Source organism: Coloeus monedula (genome assembly GCF_965178545.1).
Source record: "Coloeus monedula genome assembly, chromosome: 1".
Lineage (NCBI taxonomy): Eukaryota > Metazoa > Chordata > Aves > Passeriformes > Corvidae > Coloeus > Coloeus monedula.
The window spans coordinates 2,472,235-2,485,739 of NC_138781.1; the positions used below are offsets into that span (position 1 = coordinate 2,472,235).

Sequence of the window (13,505 nt, forward strand, 5' to 3'; positions counted from 1 at the left end):
AGAGTCTTTCCTAACAGACCTCTGACATGCACTACTGGGGCCTTATCTCCATCTGCTGTATGCAGGGATTCAGATTGGGCTGGACCAGCTCTATCGGTGGAACCTCGGGTGTTAACTAACCAGGTGGCCTTTGCTAGATGCTGTTCCCAAATTTTGAAAGTTCCCCCACCCAGTGCCTTCAAGGTGGTTTTCAACAATCCATGGCACCATTCCACCTTGCCTGCAGCTGGTGCATGGCAAGGGATGTGGCACACCCACTCTATGCCATGTTCTCTAGCCCAGGTGTTTATAAGGCTGTTCTTGAAATGAGTCCCATTGTCAGATTCAATTCTCTCAGGTGTACCATGCCTCCAAAGGACTTGCTTTTCCAGGCCCAGGATGGTGTTCCGGGCAGTAGCGTGAGGCACAGGGTAGGTCTCCAGCCATCCTGTGGTGCCTTCTACCATTGTGAGCACATAGCGCTTGCCTTGGCGGGTTTGCAGCAGTGTGATGTAATCAATCTGCCAGGCCTCCCCATACTTGTATTTGGACCATTGCCCACCATACCTTTACCTGCTGCAGTGTGGGTTAGGCATATGCCAAAGCCCATCCTATTGCAAGGAGCTTGTTCTCATTAGAATTGTCATTGTATTTCTCTTTCAGATATTTTGCCACCTCGGCTAGTTTCTGAACTTGTTCACACCCAGTTAAATCATCTGGCAGATGGTAAGAAGCCAGGAGAAGCAAAGCCACCCCCTGGCTGTGTTTCTGGCCTGATGGATGAGCATGGAAATCCATTTCCCAGCCCATGCCAGGGTGGAGGAGAATTTCTTCTGAAGTTTCAGTTTGCATTTTTTAAGGCACAACACTGAGAAATCTGCTCCTTTATTTGCTAATGCCTCACATACTCCAGATGAGAACTGGGTTTCTTGCACAAGTGTAAATCCAGGACAATCCTTTCATAATAATTCCACTTGCAACGGAAACAAATCCCATGTGTACTTTTCCAATCCCAATATGGAAAGTCCTCCATCTCGAGGTTGTTTCTAGGATGAACTATCTGGTTACACTGTGCTGTGGGCTCACACCAACTCCATCATGGGCAGGACCAGTAAAATACAGCATAGAGGGCACACACATAATGTAAATAATGTGAATATTTATGATGCATTTGTGATGCTCAAGATTTCTATCTCAACTGGGTATCTGCTGCCAGAGGGGCTCGTCTGGGACTCCTGGGTGGGAAAGAAAGCGCCTCTCCTGAAAATGGCCTGAGGGATCTTCCACAAATATGCCCTGAACCGTTTCTTCACAAAAGCATAGAGCAAGGGGTTGAGACAGCAGTGGACAAAGGACAAGCTCTCTGTGATCTGCAAGGCATAGTCCAGTTTCCTACTGCTTTCACAGCTCCTGATCACACCAACATCTTGTAGGGAGTGGAGGATGAGGACAACATTGTAAGGACACCATAGGACAAAGAAGACCCCCACCAGAGTAAGGACTAAGCAGAGAGCTCTCCTGGAGCCAGGTATCTGCGAGGTGCTGAGGACACACGCGATGCGACAGTAGCAGAACGTCATGAAGAGGAAAGGGAAAAGGAATCCCAGGATGTTTTGAATCACCCGAAAGACAACTTTCCAAAATAGGTGTTCCTGGCCATAATCCTGGGTGCACATGATGGTTTCATTGTGGATTTGTCTTGTGCTGGTGAAGAGGCCATCAGGAATGGAGAGAGCTATGGAAAGGATCCACATCACCAACAAGACGAGGATGGAATTCCTCCACACCATGGAGCTGTGAGGCGAGCAAGCATGAACTATCTGCAGATACATGTCCAAGCTCATGCAGCTCACAAAGAAGATGCCACTGTAGAAGTTCAGAGTGTACATGGCGTTTAAGACTGGGCACAAGATGTCCCAGGTGACCCACTGAGAAATGTGTAGAGCCCAGAAAGGAAGGGTCAGTAGCAGGAAGAAGTCTGAAACTACCAGGTTCAGCAGGTACAGCTCAGTCATCTTCTTTTTCTTCTTGATGTACATGAGGAGGACAATAAACAGGAGGGCATTCCCAGCCATGCCAACCAGGAAGATCACGGTGTAAAATGATGGCAAGAACACCCTGCTGAAGGAGAGCACCTCCTCTTTGGTGCAGAGGCCATAGAGCCCATAATCCTCCTCATCCAGGTACTCATACGGGTACTGACTTGAATTGGCAGCATCCAGCCACGGGTCTGTGGTTGTTGCTGTCACTCTTGAGGTTGTGTTTGACAAGGGGCTGCCTAGAAGCAAGGGAAAGGAATCAAAGCGCTGTTCCAACTCACATAGGAAGCAAACATCACATCACAGAGGGTTTTTCATTTGTTTATGGAATCATGAAATGATTTGGGTTGGAAGGAACCTTAAAGATCATCTCTGCCCCCTGCCATGGGCAGGGACATCTTCCACTATCCCAGGTTGCTCCAAGCCCCGTCCAACCTGGCCTGGGACACTTCCACAGATGAGGCAGCCACAGCTTCTCTGGGCACTCTATGCCAGAGCCTCACAGCAAAGAACTTCTTCCTAAGATTTAATCCAAACCTACCCTCCTTCAGTCTTAATCCATTACCCTTTGTCCTGTCACTCCATGCTCTTGTAAAAAAGCCCCCCTTTGTATTTCTTGTAGGCTCCCTTCAGGTACTGGCATTTCACAGGTTTAAATTTCTGCCACTGTCTGGTGAGTATTTTGCCCAACTTGGCATTTGCCTAAGCACGGGGATAGCTGTCTACATGTACATATAAAAAAACCTAAAACCCCAAATTAATTCTGCTTTTCTTACTCAGACACATAAAACTTGAAAATGAATGAGCATGGTTTCCTCTGACATAAATCACTACTTCCACCTGACCACCACAAGCTTTTAGGGAAGTTTCTGCTCCAAGTTACGGGAAATCCACCGCCACAGCTCGCTGTGAGCTGCTTATATTCACCTGGGTCACTACTGAGAAAGCAGCATCTCAGTTCTTGGTGAAGCAGAACCTGGCACCAGCACCTTCATGTCAGTGGGGCTGTTCCCAGAGGGGAAATGCTGAACACTCCCTACTCCTGGGAGGATACTGACCCCTCTCCGTGCCAACTCTAGGACAGCAAGACATGGATTCTTGTAAAAGGCATTAGTAAGTGGAAAATACAGAATTCATAGAATCCCAGAATGGTTTGGGTTGGAAGGAACCTTGAAGATCATCTCATTCCAACCACACCTTCCACTAGACCAGGTTGCTCCACACAACCAGATGAGGACATGTAGGCACCAGAAATCCAGCCCTGAATTATGGTGAGAGGGAGAGATTCAGCTGGAAGAACATTGCTGGAATCAATTCTGGACAAGATGAGGAATGAGACAACCCCTGCAGTGGTCACTCCCTGGAACTGTGGACGTCAGTGTTTAGACAGCTGCAGCCCCGATTTCAGGAAATGGTGAGTGATTGGGAGCCTCCTATTTCTGGAATCTGATTTTCAAGAAAAATTCTGTCACTGAGGAGCCCATTTCACACAGTGAGAGATGGGATTTGCCTGGTGCTGTTGGCACCATGAAGGTTAATGAGGAGTTTAAAAATCAAGGTTAAACTTCAGATTCTGACAGCAAAACAAAAAACAGTTTTGCAAAAAATCATGTAAACACCCCTCCACCCCTAAAGCACACATTTCTTCAGCCATGGCCAAAGCTGCCTATCTTTCCCCGGGGGGCTCATTTTCCAGCAAGCCCAAGCACGTTTGGCTGTGTAGCTCCAGTTTCTCCTTGAGGATCTGTTTCTCCCTGCAGAGAGCTGCAGCCACGCAGAAATGAGAACACGAAGCTGTTGGTCCCTGGTTGTGCTGGTTGGACATATTCCCATGGTGGCTCTGCAGGTTTTAGGGATGGCTCCCTCCCCACAAAAACCCTGCCTCCCACTGGGGTTAAGGAAAACACCCCAGGCTCAGAGTGGAGTGCTGAGGATGCCTGTGGGTGTGCAGCTGTAAGGGGTGAAGCTCTGGACATACCTGCTGCGTTTCCATGACTAAATTTGCTTACATAAGCATTCCAGGCAGTTCCAGGCAGCTGAAAAGAAAAGGAAAATGGGTTTGAGCTGGATTGAAATGTTTTTGTGCTGTCTCACAATTCTTTGGCAAGTGCTGCAGAGCACTTCAGACAGAGCAGTGGGAGTGCAGGGATCTGCCATGGGAAAGTGCCACAAAAAGATATGTCTGGGAATTAACTTTTTTATATTTCTTTTCTGTATCACATTTTGGAGGAAATTCACCCTCAGCTGTGACTGCAGGCCTTTGAGAGGAAACCAAAGCTGCCCACCCTGCTGATCACAGCAACACCCGAGACTCCTAAACACCTTCCCCCTCACACCCCCTGTGCCCATATCAGGACAAACCATTCCCAAAATTTGCATTTGGGGTCTCTTCCAGCCCACTGAGATGCTTTTCCTCCCTCTGCCCCATCTTTCCCCTGCCATATCAGCCCAGCACTGGCATCCACATCCCCATCCCATAGCTCAGAGTGGAAGGGAGGGCTGAGCTCAGAAATTAATCCCAATCCCAAACTGGCTACCTTTCAGAAACAACAGAGAACCTTGCCAGGTTTCTCATGCAGTTGTGTCTACAAGCAAGAAGCAGAAAAGGCACTTACAGGAGCTTCTTCTCCTGCTTCCATCCTGCCAGAGGCTCAGATCAGGATTTTAGTAACTTCTTTCACTGTGCAAGAGCACAGTCAGGAAATGTGAGCTCAGCGTAACCTCACTGGTTTTGTTTTGCTTTTCCTGGTGTTCATTACTCCCTGGGAGCACTGGAGGAATGATCTCCACCCTCTGTCTGAGCACAACATCTACAACAGCTGCCAGGGCTGCGACCCTGCTGTAAAAATCTGTGTGTTTTCCAGGAAATCTGAACAACCCACTTGCCACCTGGATGCTGCAGGATCCTCATCCCCTGCCAGAGCAGAAATGGCCTCTGCCAAAAGTGTTTCTGATGAAGTGGTTTATTGGAGGAGTTTTTGGACATCAGCATTGGTGAGTTTCCTGCTTGTTTCCTCATCTCACCAACAAACAGGGCCATGGGAACACCCTGGCTGTGCCAAGGATTTCCCAGTGCCAATCCTGGTGTGTTTTATACACTGCAAACCACGCTGGTAAAAACAGGAGAGCAGAGCAGCAGCGATGGCCACAGCTGCACATCCAACCTGCCCCGTGGCAGGTGGATTCACAGAGAGAAATTTATGTTATTTTTACCCATTTCCATGTTTGCCACCATCAGCTGCTGCTGCCACTGCACTTAAAATATACCCTATAATAAATATATATTATTATAATGTGTGTGCAACACACACATTAGCAGAGAGCAAGAAGCCACTCATAGAGCTGAGACACTGGACATGCACACAGGAAAGCTGCAGGTGACAGAGGTTTCATTAGGCCAGCAGTTAAAATGAAATAAGTTTTTGTTTTTAATTGAGTTTCTGCCCTGAAGCAGGGAATTAAATGTGCCTCTGAGAGTCACTGGAGAAAGTGGCCTTCACTGTAATTTATTACAAAATTTTAACTCAATTTGGGGGCTGGTAATTGCATAGATTTTTTGTTTCCTTTCAGACTGCAGAGCCCTAATGGCTTTGGCAATTAAGGTAACCAGATCAGGGGTAATGGGAAGCACATTTAGAGAGATGCAGCACTTGTCTGAGCCACTTTATTTTGTGCTGCCCAAAATGCCACGTGTCTGTGGCAGAGTGACCCTGCAGGAGCAGCAGCTCTGCCTTCCCCCAGCTCGGAGATGGTGAGGCAAAAACACCACACAGGAGCACTGGGCGGAGGGACAAAAGGATTCATCTTTGCTGTTTGGGTCTGATGAGCTGTTCTCGGGTTTAGGAGAAGGTTTAAGGCATCTTTGGGATCCCAGTGGATTTTTCTTCCTCCTGCAGAGAATGGTTTAAGTCAGGAGCAATTTCTAGGTTGTCTTTGGGCATCAAAATCCTGGCACATAGTGCGGGTAAAGCAAGCTCTGCTTGAAAGCTGAAATTTGGGAAGACATAGTCAATGACATAATTCACCAGCAGGAAAACCAGACTGAGGGAAAGCCAGAGAAGCTGTGGCTGTCCCGTTCCTGGAAGTGTTCAAAGTTGGACGGGGCTTGGACCAACATGGTCTGGTGGAAGGTGCCCCTGGCCATGGTAGGGGGTGGAACAGGATGAGCTTTAAGGTCCCTTCCAACCCAAACCATTCTATGATTCTGACATCAGGTGGAAGCTCTTCAGCAAAGGACAAAGTCAGAGCCCAACTTTCACAGAATGTCAGAATGGTTTGGGTTGGAAGGGACCTTAAAGACCATGCCGTCTGATAGGGAAGACGTGCTGATGTCTTTACAAACAATTCCATGCGTGAAGGGATGGGTGTTAACATCTTTGAAATGTTAACATCTTTGCATAATGTCTCCACCAGCTTCAAGCTGCAGGTTTGTTACCACCCAGACAGTTTGACTCCTCAAACAGACAAATGGGGCAACACAACCCTGAGTTTCTAAACTTTGGGGGTAAATAACATGTTTGAGGGGGGATATGCGGTAGGCAGTTTGGGAAGGCTGCACCTTCCTGGTACCTCAGCAATGGGGAAAGGAAGAGGAGAACGTGCGGCCGAGAGTTTGGGATAAAAGGAGGCTGCGCCCTCCGAAACCTCGAGAGCGTGTGCCCCAGCGGCCTCTCTCCCTTCATTCGAATAAAGTTGCTGCACTGCTCTGTCTCCTTTATGGACACAGGCTTTTCATAGCGGGATGTCCTGCACACGTCCCACCCCCTGCCTTGCACAGGGACACCTCCCACTGTCCCAGGCTGCTCCAAGCCCCGTCCAACCTGGCCTTGGACACTTCCAGGGATCCAGGGGCAGCCACAGTTGCTCTGGGCACCCTGTGCCAGGGCCTCCCCACCCTCACAAGGAACAATTTCTTCACAATATCTAATCTAAAGCTCTCGTCTTTTAATTTAAAACTGTTCGCCTTTGTCCTGTCACTCCATCTGACTCCACGTCACAGTGTGACAACGCGAGAAGTTTCTGAAGCGAAAAGCAGACAAGCTGCAGAAGCCACAGCTTTTCCACCCTGTTTTTGCACCCTGCAGACGATGCCGGCGCCCCTGTTTTGGGGCTAAACCAAAGCCCGAGCTCTGCCCTCGGCACCGCGAACGCGCGCCGGCCGTCACTGAGGCGGGGCTGGGCCCCGCAGCGCCCCCTGTCGGCCGCCCCGCGCCACCGCCGCCCCGCCGCAATGCGCAGCGCCGCGCACCTACGTCACCGCCCCCCTCGCCCGTATAAGGAAGCGGTGGCCCCGGGCGCCTTCCGGATTGGCTGTTGGCGAGCGCGCGGGCGCGCGGCACGCTGGGAGTTGTGGTCCCGGGTGAGGGGCGGAGCGTAGGCCGCCAATAAGAGGCGGGGGCGGGGCTAGGCGTGGCAGACGCCGGCCGGTATCCGATCGCTGCGGTGAGAGCCGGGCCTGGGGCGGGCGGGAGCCGCGGCACAGCCAGGGACACAGCCACAGTTCTGGAGGGGGCTGCGGGTGCTTGGGGCTGGAGCGGGGAAGGGTTCCCATGTGGGGTGAAAGTGTCTGGGGCTGGAGTGGGGCAGAGGCCCCATATGGGGTGCGGGAACCTGGGGCGGAAGGCCGGAGTGCGGTGAAGGTGAGTGGGGCTGCCTTGGGGAAGAGTCCCTGTGTGGGGTGCGGGGGCCTGGGGCTGGAGTGGGGAGGGATCCCCATGTGGAGCTGGGTAGGCGGAAGGCAGCCTGGGGGTACCTAGAGCCTCCACCTTGCCGGGAGGGATGCTGGGACCTGTCAACTTCCCACCCATGGTCCTCCCTCAGTGTCCCCCGTGGGTGACGCAGGTGCCCTGACCTCCCTGTTCGGTGTCGGCAAGGTCAGGGCAGCCGGGCCGTGTGTTTCACATGGTTTCCTCTGCCCTGTGCTCATCTTGGTCTGAGCTGAAGGTCACAGAAACTTCTCGTGGTGGATGAATTGATTCACTTTTAATATAGTTTTCTTGTGTAAATCTAACCTCTGGCTGTCTCCTCCTTTGCTGAGTGGTAGGGAACTCTTGTTTCCTTCTCTGAATGAGTCAGGCTAAAATTATAATTTACATTTAGCAAATAAGGGTGGTTATAGCAGGCATAGAGAGGCCAAATCCTTTGGCCTTGCAGAGGAAATGGTTTGAAAACCAGTCAGTCTGCTCACATGGGCGTGCACGAAATGCTGCGTAACCAGAGAGCACAGCCACCTTTGAAATGTCTCCTCTGCCTGTGGTTACTGGCCTCTGCTTAATGAAATTCCTCTTGGTTTATTCTGAGAGCTTGGAGCCTTTCCATGTGCCCCTGAGCTGTGTTTTGCTGTCGGCAGCAAACCTGAATAATAGCAGTAGAGATTTTTCTAGCGGGGCCCTCTGTGGTGTCACTGGGCAGAAATTGTCATTAATTGAACGATGCTTGTGTCGAGCACTGAGGAGGGAACAGGTTTTGGTGTAACCTGTGTAATTCCCAGCACAGAAAGCTGGGAGGTTCTGGAGGATGGTCTCACTTTGGTGCTGATGGTTTTGTGAGTGGAGCCCTTCTCAGGGCTCTTACTGCTTTTTATTTTCCTCGGGGGAAGGTGAGAAATCGCTTGTGTGTGATTTCTCCTCCTGATGTGTCCCCACACGAATCTGCACCTATTGAGGGCTTCAGGACTTCCTCCAGCTCCTCGGCGGTGGCTGTTTTCCATCCCTGTGTTCTCCATCAGGAATTTGGAATTGCGTTGAGGTGGGATAGGCTGTAGTGATTGAGGAGCTGCCAGGCGGGGCTGACCTTGTGCAGTGGCTTGTGCTTCCCAACCTGAATGCTGTGGCTGCTGCTCTTGGCAGGGAACGAGAGGGGAGAAGTGAGCTTTGCTGAGGTCAGAACTGCCATAAAGGACCAGCTTGCGAAAGCCAAGCGAAGTGGTGAGGCATGGAATTCTTAAAAGGAAAGGCAGGCAGTGACCAAAGCTTTCTGTGGCTGCCTGTGAGCATGGGAAGGTCACTGGGATCTGTAATGGTGTGAAAACAGATGGCAGAAGTTTTTTGCTTTCCTACTTTATTTGGTTTTGTACTGGTTCTTATCTCTCCTGGTAAGCAACAATCCTGCTTCCCAAGACTTCACTTGAATTAAACCATCTGTCCATGGCTCCTGTTCTTGTATCTCACTACCTGGATATTTGTGACTGGTGGAATACACAAAGGATTTTCTTTTCCTAAAGGTTCTCTTAATCTGGAGTTTCCAAAACCTGAAGGGAGGCTCTTTGTCTTCACAGCCACCATGTCACCCAGCCAGGAATCCGTTTTCTCTGAGTATGAGGCAGACACCAGCCAGACCTCGAAGCTGATAAGAAAATTTAAGGAGACGCCATTTGTGCCCATTGGTGAGTTCCAAAATGGGGAAATGTGTTTGCACAATCGACATGGCAACCACCATCACTGTTCACCTTTTTTCTGTGAACAGGAAATCACTTAGAAATTACTTCCCCATAATATTTGTCCTACAAGAAAGAGGGAAATTAATGAGGTCTGTTACCTTAAATAAAAAAACTCACAACCTCCAAGTATAAGAAAAAACCCCAAACCAACAAACCCTGAAAGGCTTTTTAGGTGAGGTTAGAAAACACATTAAGGTGATGCTGTCAGGTGGTTAAGGAGTGTGTTGTGCAGCTGTTCTGGAGCACAGTTCCTGGGAATTATGTGACCACTACAAAGTGACTTAAAAGCTATCAAAATACAAACTAGAAGGATTTAAATTACAGCCTATCTGGTAAACGTTTCAGCCCTCTGCTGCCATGACTTAGTTCAAAATGCATTTTGTAAATAAATTTTATGTTACCCAGCTTGAGGAAGTTGTTGAAGTTCGCAGCCTCTCTGCTGTGACCCCCAAAAAGCTTCTGAGGGGAGCAGGGATCAGCTTTTGTCTGACACGAGACACGTTTTGATTGCCAGCCACCTTAAATGGAGAGCAGCAGGGTCACTTGGGGTGAACTGTTCCGAGCGTTTGCCAGCAGATTTCCGTCACTGGTTCCGTGGTCACAGGACTTTGTCTCCACCTTGCTCAGGAGTATCATGACCTCCACGAGTTCCAGTTCCCCGAAGCAGATTGGCAGAACTCACCTTTGACCTTCTGTCAGAGCTTGAAGGCCCTAAAACTCTTAATTGGTATTTAATGAAGGTGCCACAGGAATTAAGTGTTTATAGCTTCCTGGTGGCACTGGCAATGCTCCGACTCAGGGAGACAAACTGCCTGTGCTCTGCTCAGTAAATTATACACAGTGCTTAAAACTTGGCAGCCACCTTTGAACTGTGCAAATAATCCTAAAAATGGAGTGAAATGGATGGAATTGGAAAAGTTTGTGCATTGCTGCCATGTATTCTGTGAGAGCATCAGTGTTCAGAGGTTGGAGCTGGCAAAGCTGGGGGCTGTTTGCTCTGCTGAAGGACTATCAGTGAATTCTGGCCCTGGGAAAGAGACCTGGCAGAGCCTCCCTCCTCTCAGCTTGGGGACAATAACATGGGACTTGTCCTGCCCTCGTGGCACCTGGCCAAATGTGACAACGCCCAAAACAGCAACTGCGGCAGGCCGCTGGGTACATCAGGGAGCATCCACACGCTGAGAGTCCAAGCAGCAGCTGAGCTGGGGTCTTGGGTGTGAGTGTCCATCCAGGAAAGGGGGTGCAAGGAGCCCTGGTTCTGCCTGAAAAATATCCAGGGAATTCTGACACCTTGAGCTGCTCCTTTGGCATTTTAATGCTGCTGGAAGTCTCTTGCTCTTCCCTGCACTGACTTGTGCATTGAGTGAGGTGGCACTAGAGTGAAACCAGGAGATGGGCCAGGATTTACCACTACACAAAACCAGAGGGGTTAGACCAAAACAGGCTTATTTTTGGATGACAGAGAATGGCCTCAAGTTGTCCCAGGGGAGGTTTAGACTGGATATTAGGAAAAATTTCTTCAAGGGAAAGGGCTGCCCAGGGCAGTGGTGGAGTCACCATTGATGGAAGGATTGAAAAACTGTATAGATGTGACACTTGGGGCCATGGTGTCGTGGTGGCCTTGACAGTTGTGGGGGAATGGTTGGACTCCATGATCTTAAGGGTCTTTCCCAACCTAAACAACTCAGTGATTTCCAGGCTGTTCTGTTTAGGTGGGTCCCTTCACTCCTCCCGATGCCCCGGATCTCCACTCAGAGGGGTGCTCTCCTTGCCTTGCAGGGATGGCCGGCTTCGCCGCTGTGGTTGGCTACGGGCTGTACAGGCTGAAGCACAGAGGTGACACAAAAATGTCTCTTCACCTGATCCACATGCGTGTGGCAGCCCAGGGCTTCGCCGTGGGAGCCCTGACGTGTGGTACGTATGGAATGGGAGCTGTCCTTGGGAGTGGCAACCCATGGAGAGCCTCTTGCATCTCTCCCAGCGGATGATGCAGTGTACATGGCATGGCCTCGGGATGGAAGTATCCAGAACATTGATTTCAGGATGTTTGTGCTCCTTATTGGTGCTTGACCAGCCTTTCTGGAGTAATCCGATTTTATGTATTTAAGAGTTTAATTTCAGAGTAGCAGTTTTGATTATGTCTAGACATGGAATGTGAGGTTCTGCATCTCTGCCTTTTAGAGGCCAAAAAAACGAAACATTCATCGGACACTAATATTTCCCCTTGTAAATATGTTGCTGTTTCTGAGTTTAATACATTGGAAGATCTACAGCGTGTGTAGACCACGATATTCTATATTTTTATTTTTATATTTATATATGTGTATATATATATTTTCAGGACTGCAATTGTGTCTCTGAAAGTACAGGGACACTGTGCCCCTGATCTGTACATCCCAGGTCTCATCTGTGTGTAAATGTATATCCCATGAAACGCTCTTTGTCCATACTGTATTCCCAGCAGGAACAACAGAAAAGCTTGACTTTGGCCACAAAATCAACTCGAATTAGCTCAGGATCTGCATTTTCATAGATGGCATATTTTCATACCCAGTTTCTCTGTATATGAAGATTTTTGTAGTGTTCATCACTGCTATTAAAAAAATACAGCTGAGGAGGAAGGGAAATTCTGTCTTGCCGAGAACATCTCTTACTGTTCATATTTTTAAATCCATTATTTCTCATTTAACACAGTTCTTTAATTGTGGGGTTTTTTTCTGTCTTGCAGGCGTGCTGTATTCCATGTTCCGGGATTACATGGGGAAGCCCAAGGAATAGTGGGAAGCTGTCTGAAGTCCCTGTCCTGGTGGGGTGGCCTGTATACTGCAGCTCCAAACCTCCTATTGAGGGGTTCTTGAGGAAAACAAATAATATATGGCATTAGAGCATTGTTCTATTTTGTGTATGGTACACTGTGCACTGGGGGAGTGGGTATTGGGGTCTGGCTCTCTCTGAGTGACACCACCACATCCCAGTTTTTAGGGGACATAGTGGAGTGCAGTCCCTTTATCTTCTCCTTCAACTCGGTCCTAAAACTGGTGACTTCTTTTGCTGTCATTGCCCAAACCCACGATGTCTGAACTGGCTCCTGTCAGGGAGTGTCAGGAATGCCTTGCTGTCATTTTCTATCCTCTGTGTCCAACTTTGTAATTTAGAAGCTTCCAGTAGCACTAAATGACTTCTAAAATATTGAGATTTATAAACATCTATTTTTATTTAAGGCATGAGATAAGTATGTTGCAGCTATTTAAATGTTATATTTATTCGTTAATGAAGACACAGGCTTCCCTCTTTTTCTATATCAGCCCCTTGGATTATGATATTTTGTAACTTTATTTAAGGTGTTCTTCTGAGTAACATTTAAATGTAACATTTAAAATACATACTGTGAAAACTAAACCTTAATTTGGTGTTTTAATGCTTTTAAAGTGTATGATCTAGCTGATTTATACGGTACTGCTCCCCATGGAAAATTTAAAAACATAAAATCTGAAACGCTCCCCTCATCACCGTTGAGGTATTAAAACCCTTCTCTGTGAGTTATTTTACACTCAACCCCCCTGTACCTCCAGCAGCAGTCACGAAAATAAAAGCCAATTTCTAAAAAAGCACATTTTCTCCTGTTAGCTGACATTCCATGGTGACAGCCTCGGATGTTCCAGATATCTCAAGGTACACAAACTGCACCTGTCTGTGACCTGTTGTACAGAGCCAGGGGGAGATTAAATACAAATAAAAGTGAGCAGTGGAGGTAACAACTGTTTGCCTATGGATTTGTTGGGGGAAACTCCCGTTCGTCCCATTGCAGAGGGATGGCGTGAGCTGCTCTAGCTGAATAAAAATCACCTGAGGAGGCTACGGCGCTCCTGGAAAGGGAATTCCAAGCCGGTGCTCTCCTTGATTCCCAGCTGCTATCACCCTGTTGCCCTTGGCTGCTCCCGCACGGATGGGGAGGGGCGCCGACGCCTTTTCCTCTGCCTACCACCGCGAAGGGGGGAGAAGGAGCCGCTCCAGAGGCTCCGAGGGGCCGGGATTGGTGTGGGAGTTGC

The 13,505-nt window shown here is 48.8% G+C and overlaps 2 protein-coding genes across 3 annotated transcripts; one reads left to right on the plus strand and one right to left on the minus strand.

Moving 5' to 3' along the window:
* Positions 1 to 37: 37 nt before the first annotated feature.
* ACKR2 (atypical chemokine receptor 2) lies at positions 38 to 7,825 on the minus strand (the record flags this gene model as incomplete). The annotated part of the gene is made up of 2 exons (XM_082292883.1): positions 38 to 2,257; positions 7,771 to 7,825. 2 exons carry the CDS (start codon positions 7,823 to 7,825, stop codon positions 1,140 to 1,142), a joined length of 1,173 nt encoding a protein of 390 aa, XP_082149009.1. The 3' UTR covers positions 38 to 1,139.
* Positions 7,436 to 13,067, plus strand: HIGD1A (HIG1 hypoxia inducible domain family member 1A). Of its 2 annotated transcripts, none has more exons than XM_082276716.1 (4): positions 7,436 to 7,460; positions 9,295 to 9,402; positions 11,236 to 11,370; positions 12,185 to 13,067. In XM_082276716.1, the coding sequence occupies exons 2-4, from the start codon at positions 9,300 to 9,302 to the stop codon at positions 12,232 to 12,234; spliced, it is 288 nt and encodes a 95-aa protein (XP_082132842.1). In that variant the 5' UTR covers positions 7,436 to 7,460; positions 9,295 to 9,299; the 3' UTR covers positions 12,235 to 13,067. The 2 variants fall into 2 exon arrangements, with proteins under 2 accessions (XP_082132842.1, XP_082132843.1); XM_082276717.1 differs by having other exon boundaries at positions 7,445 to 7,460; positions 9,241 to 9,402.
* Positions 13,068 to 13,505: the final 438 nt, after the last annotated feature.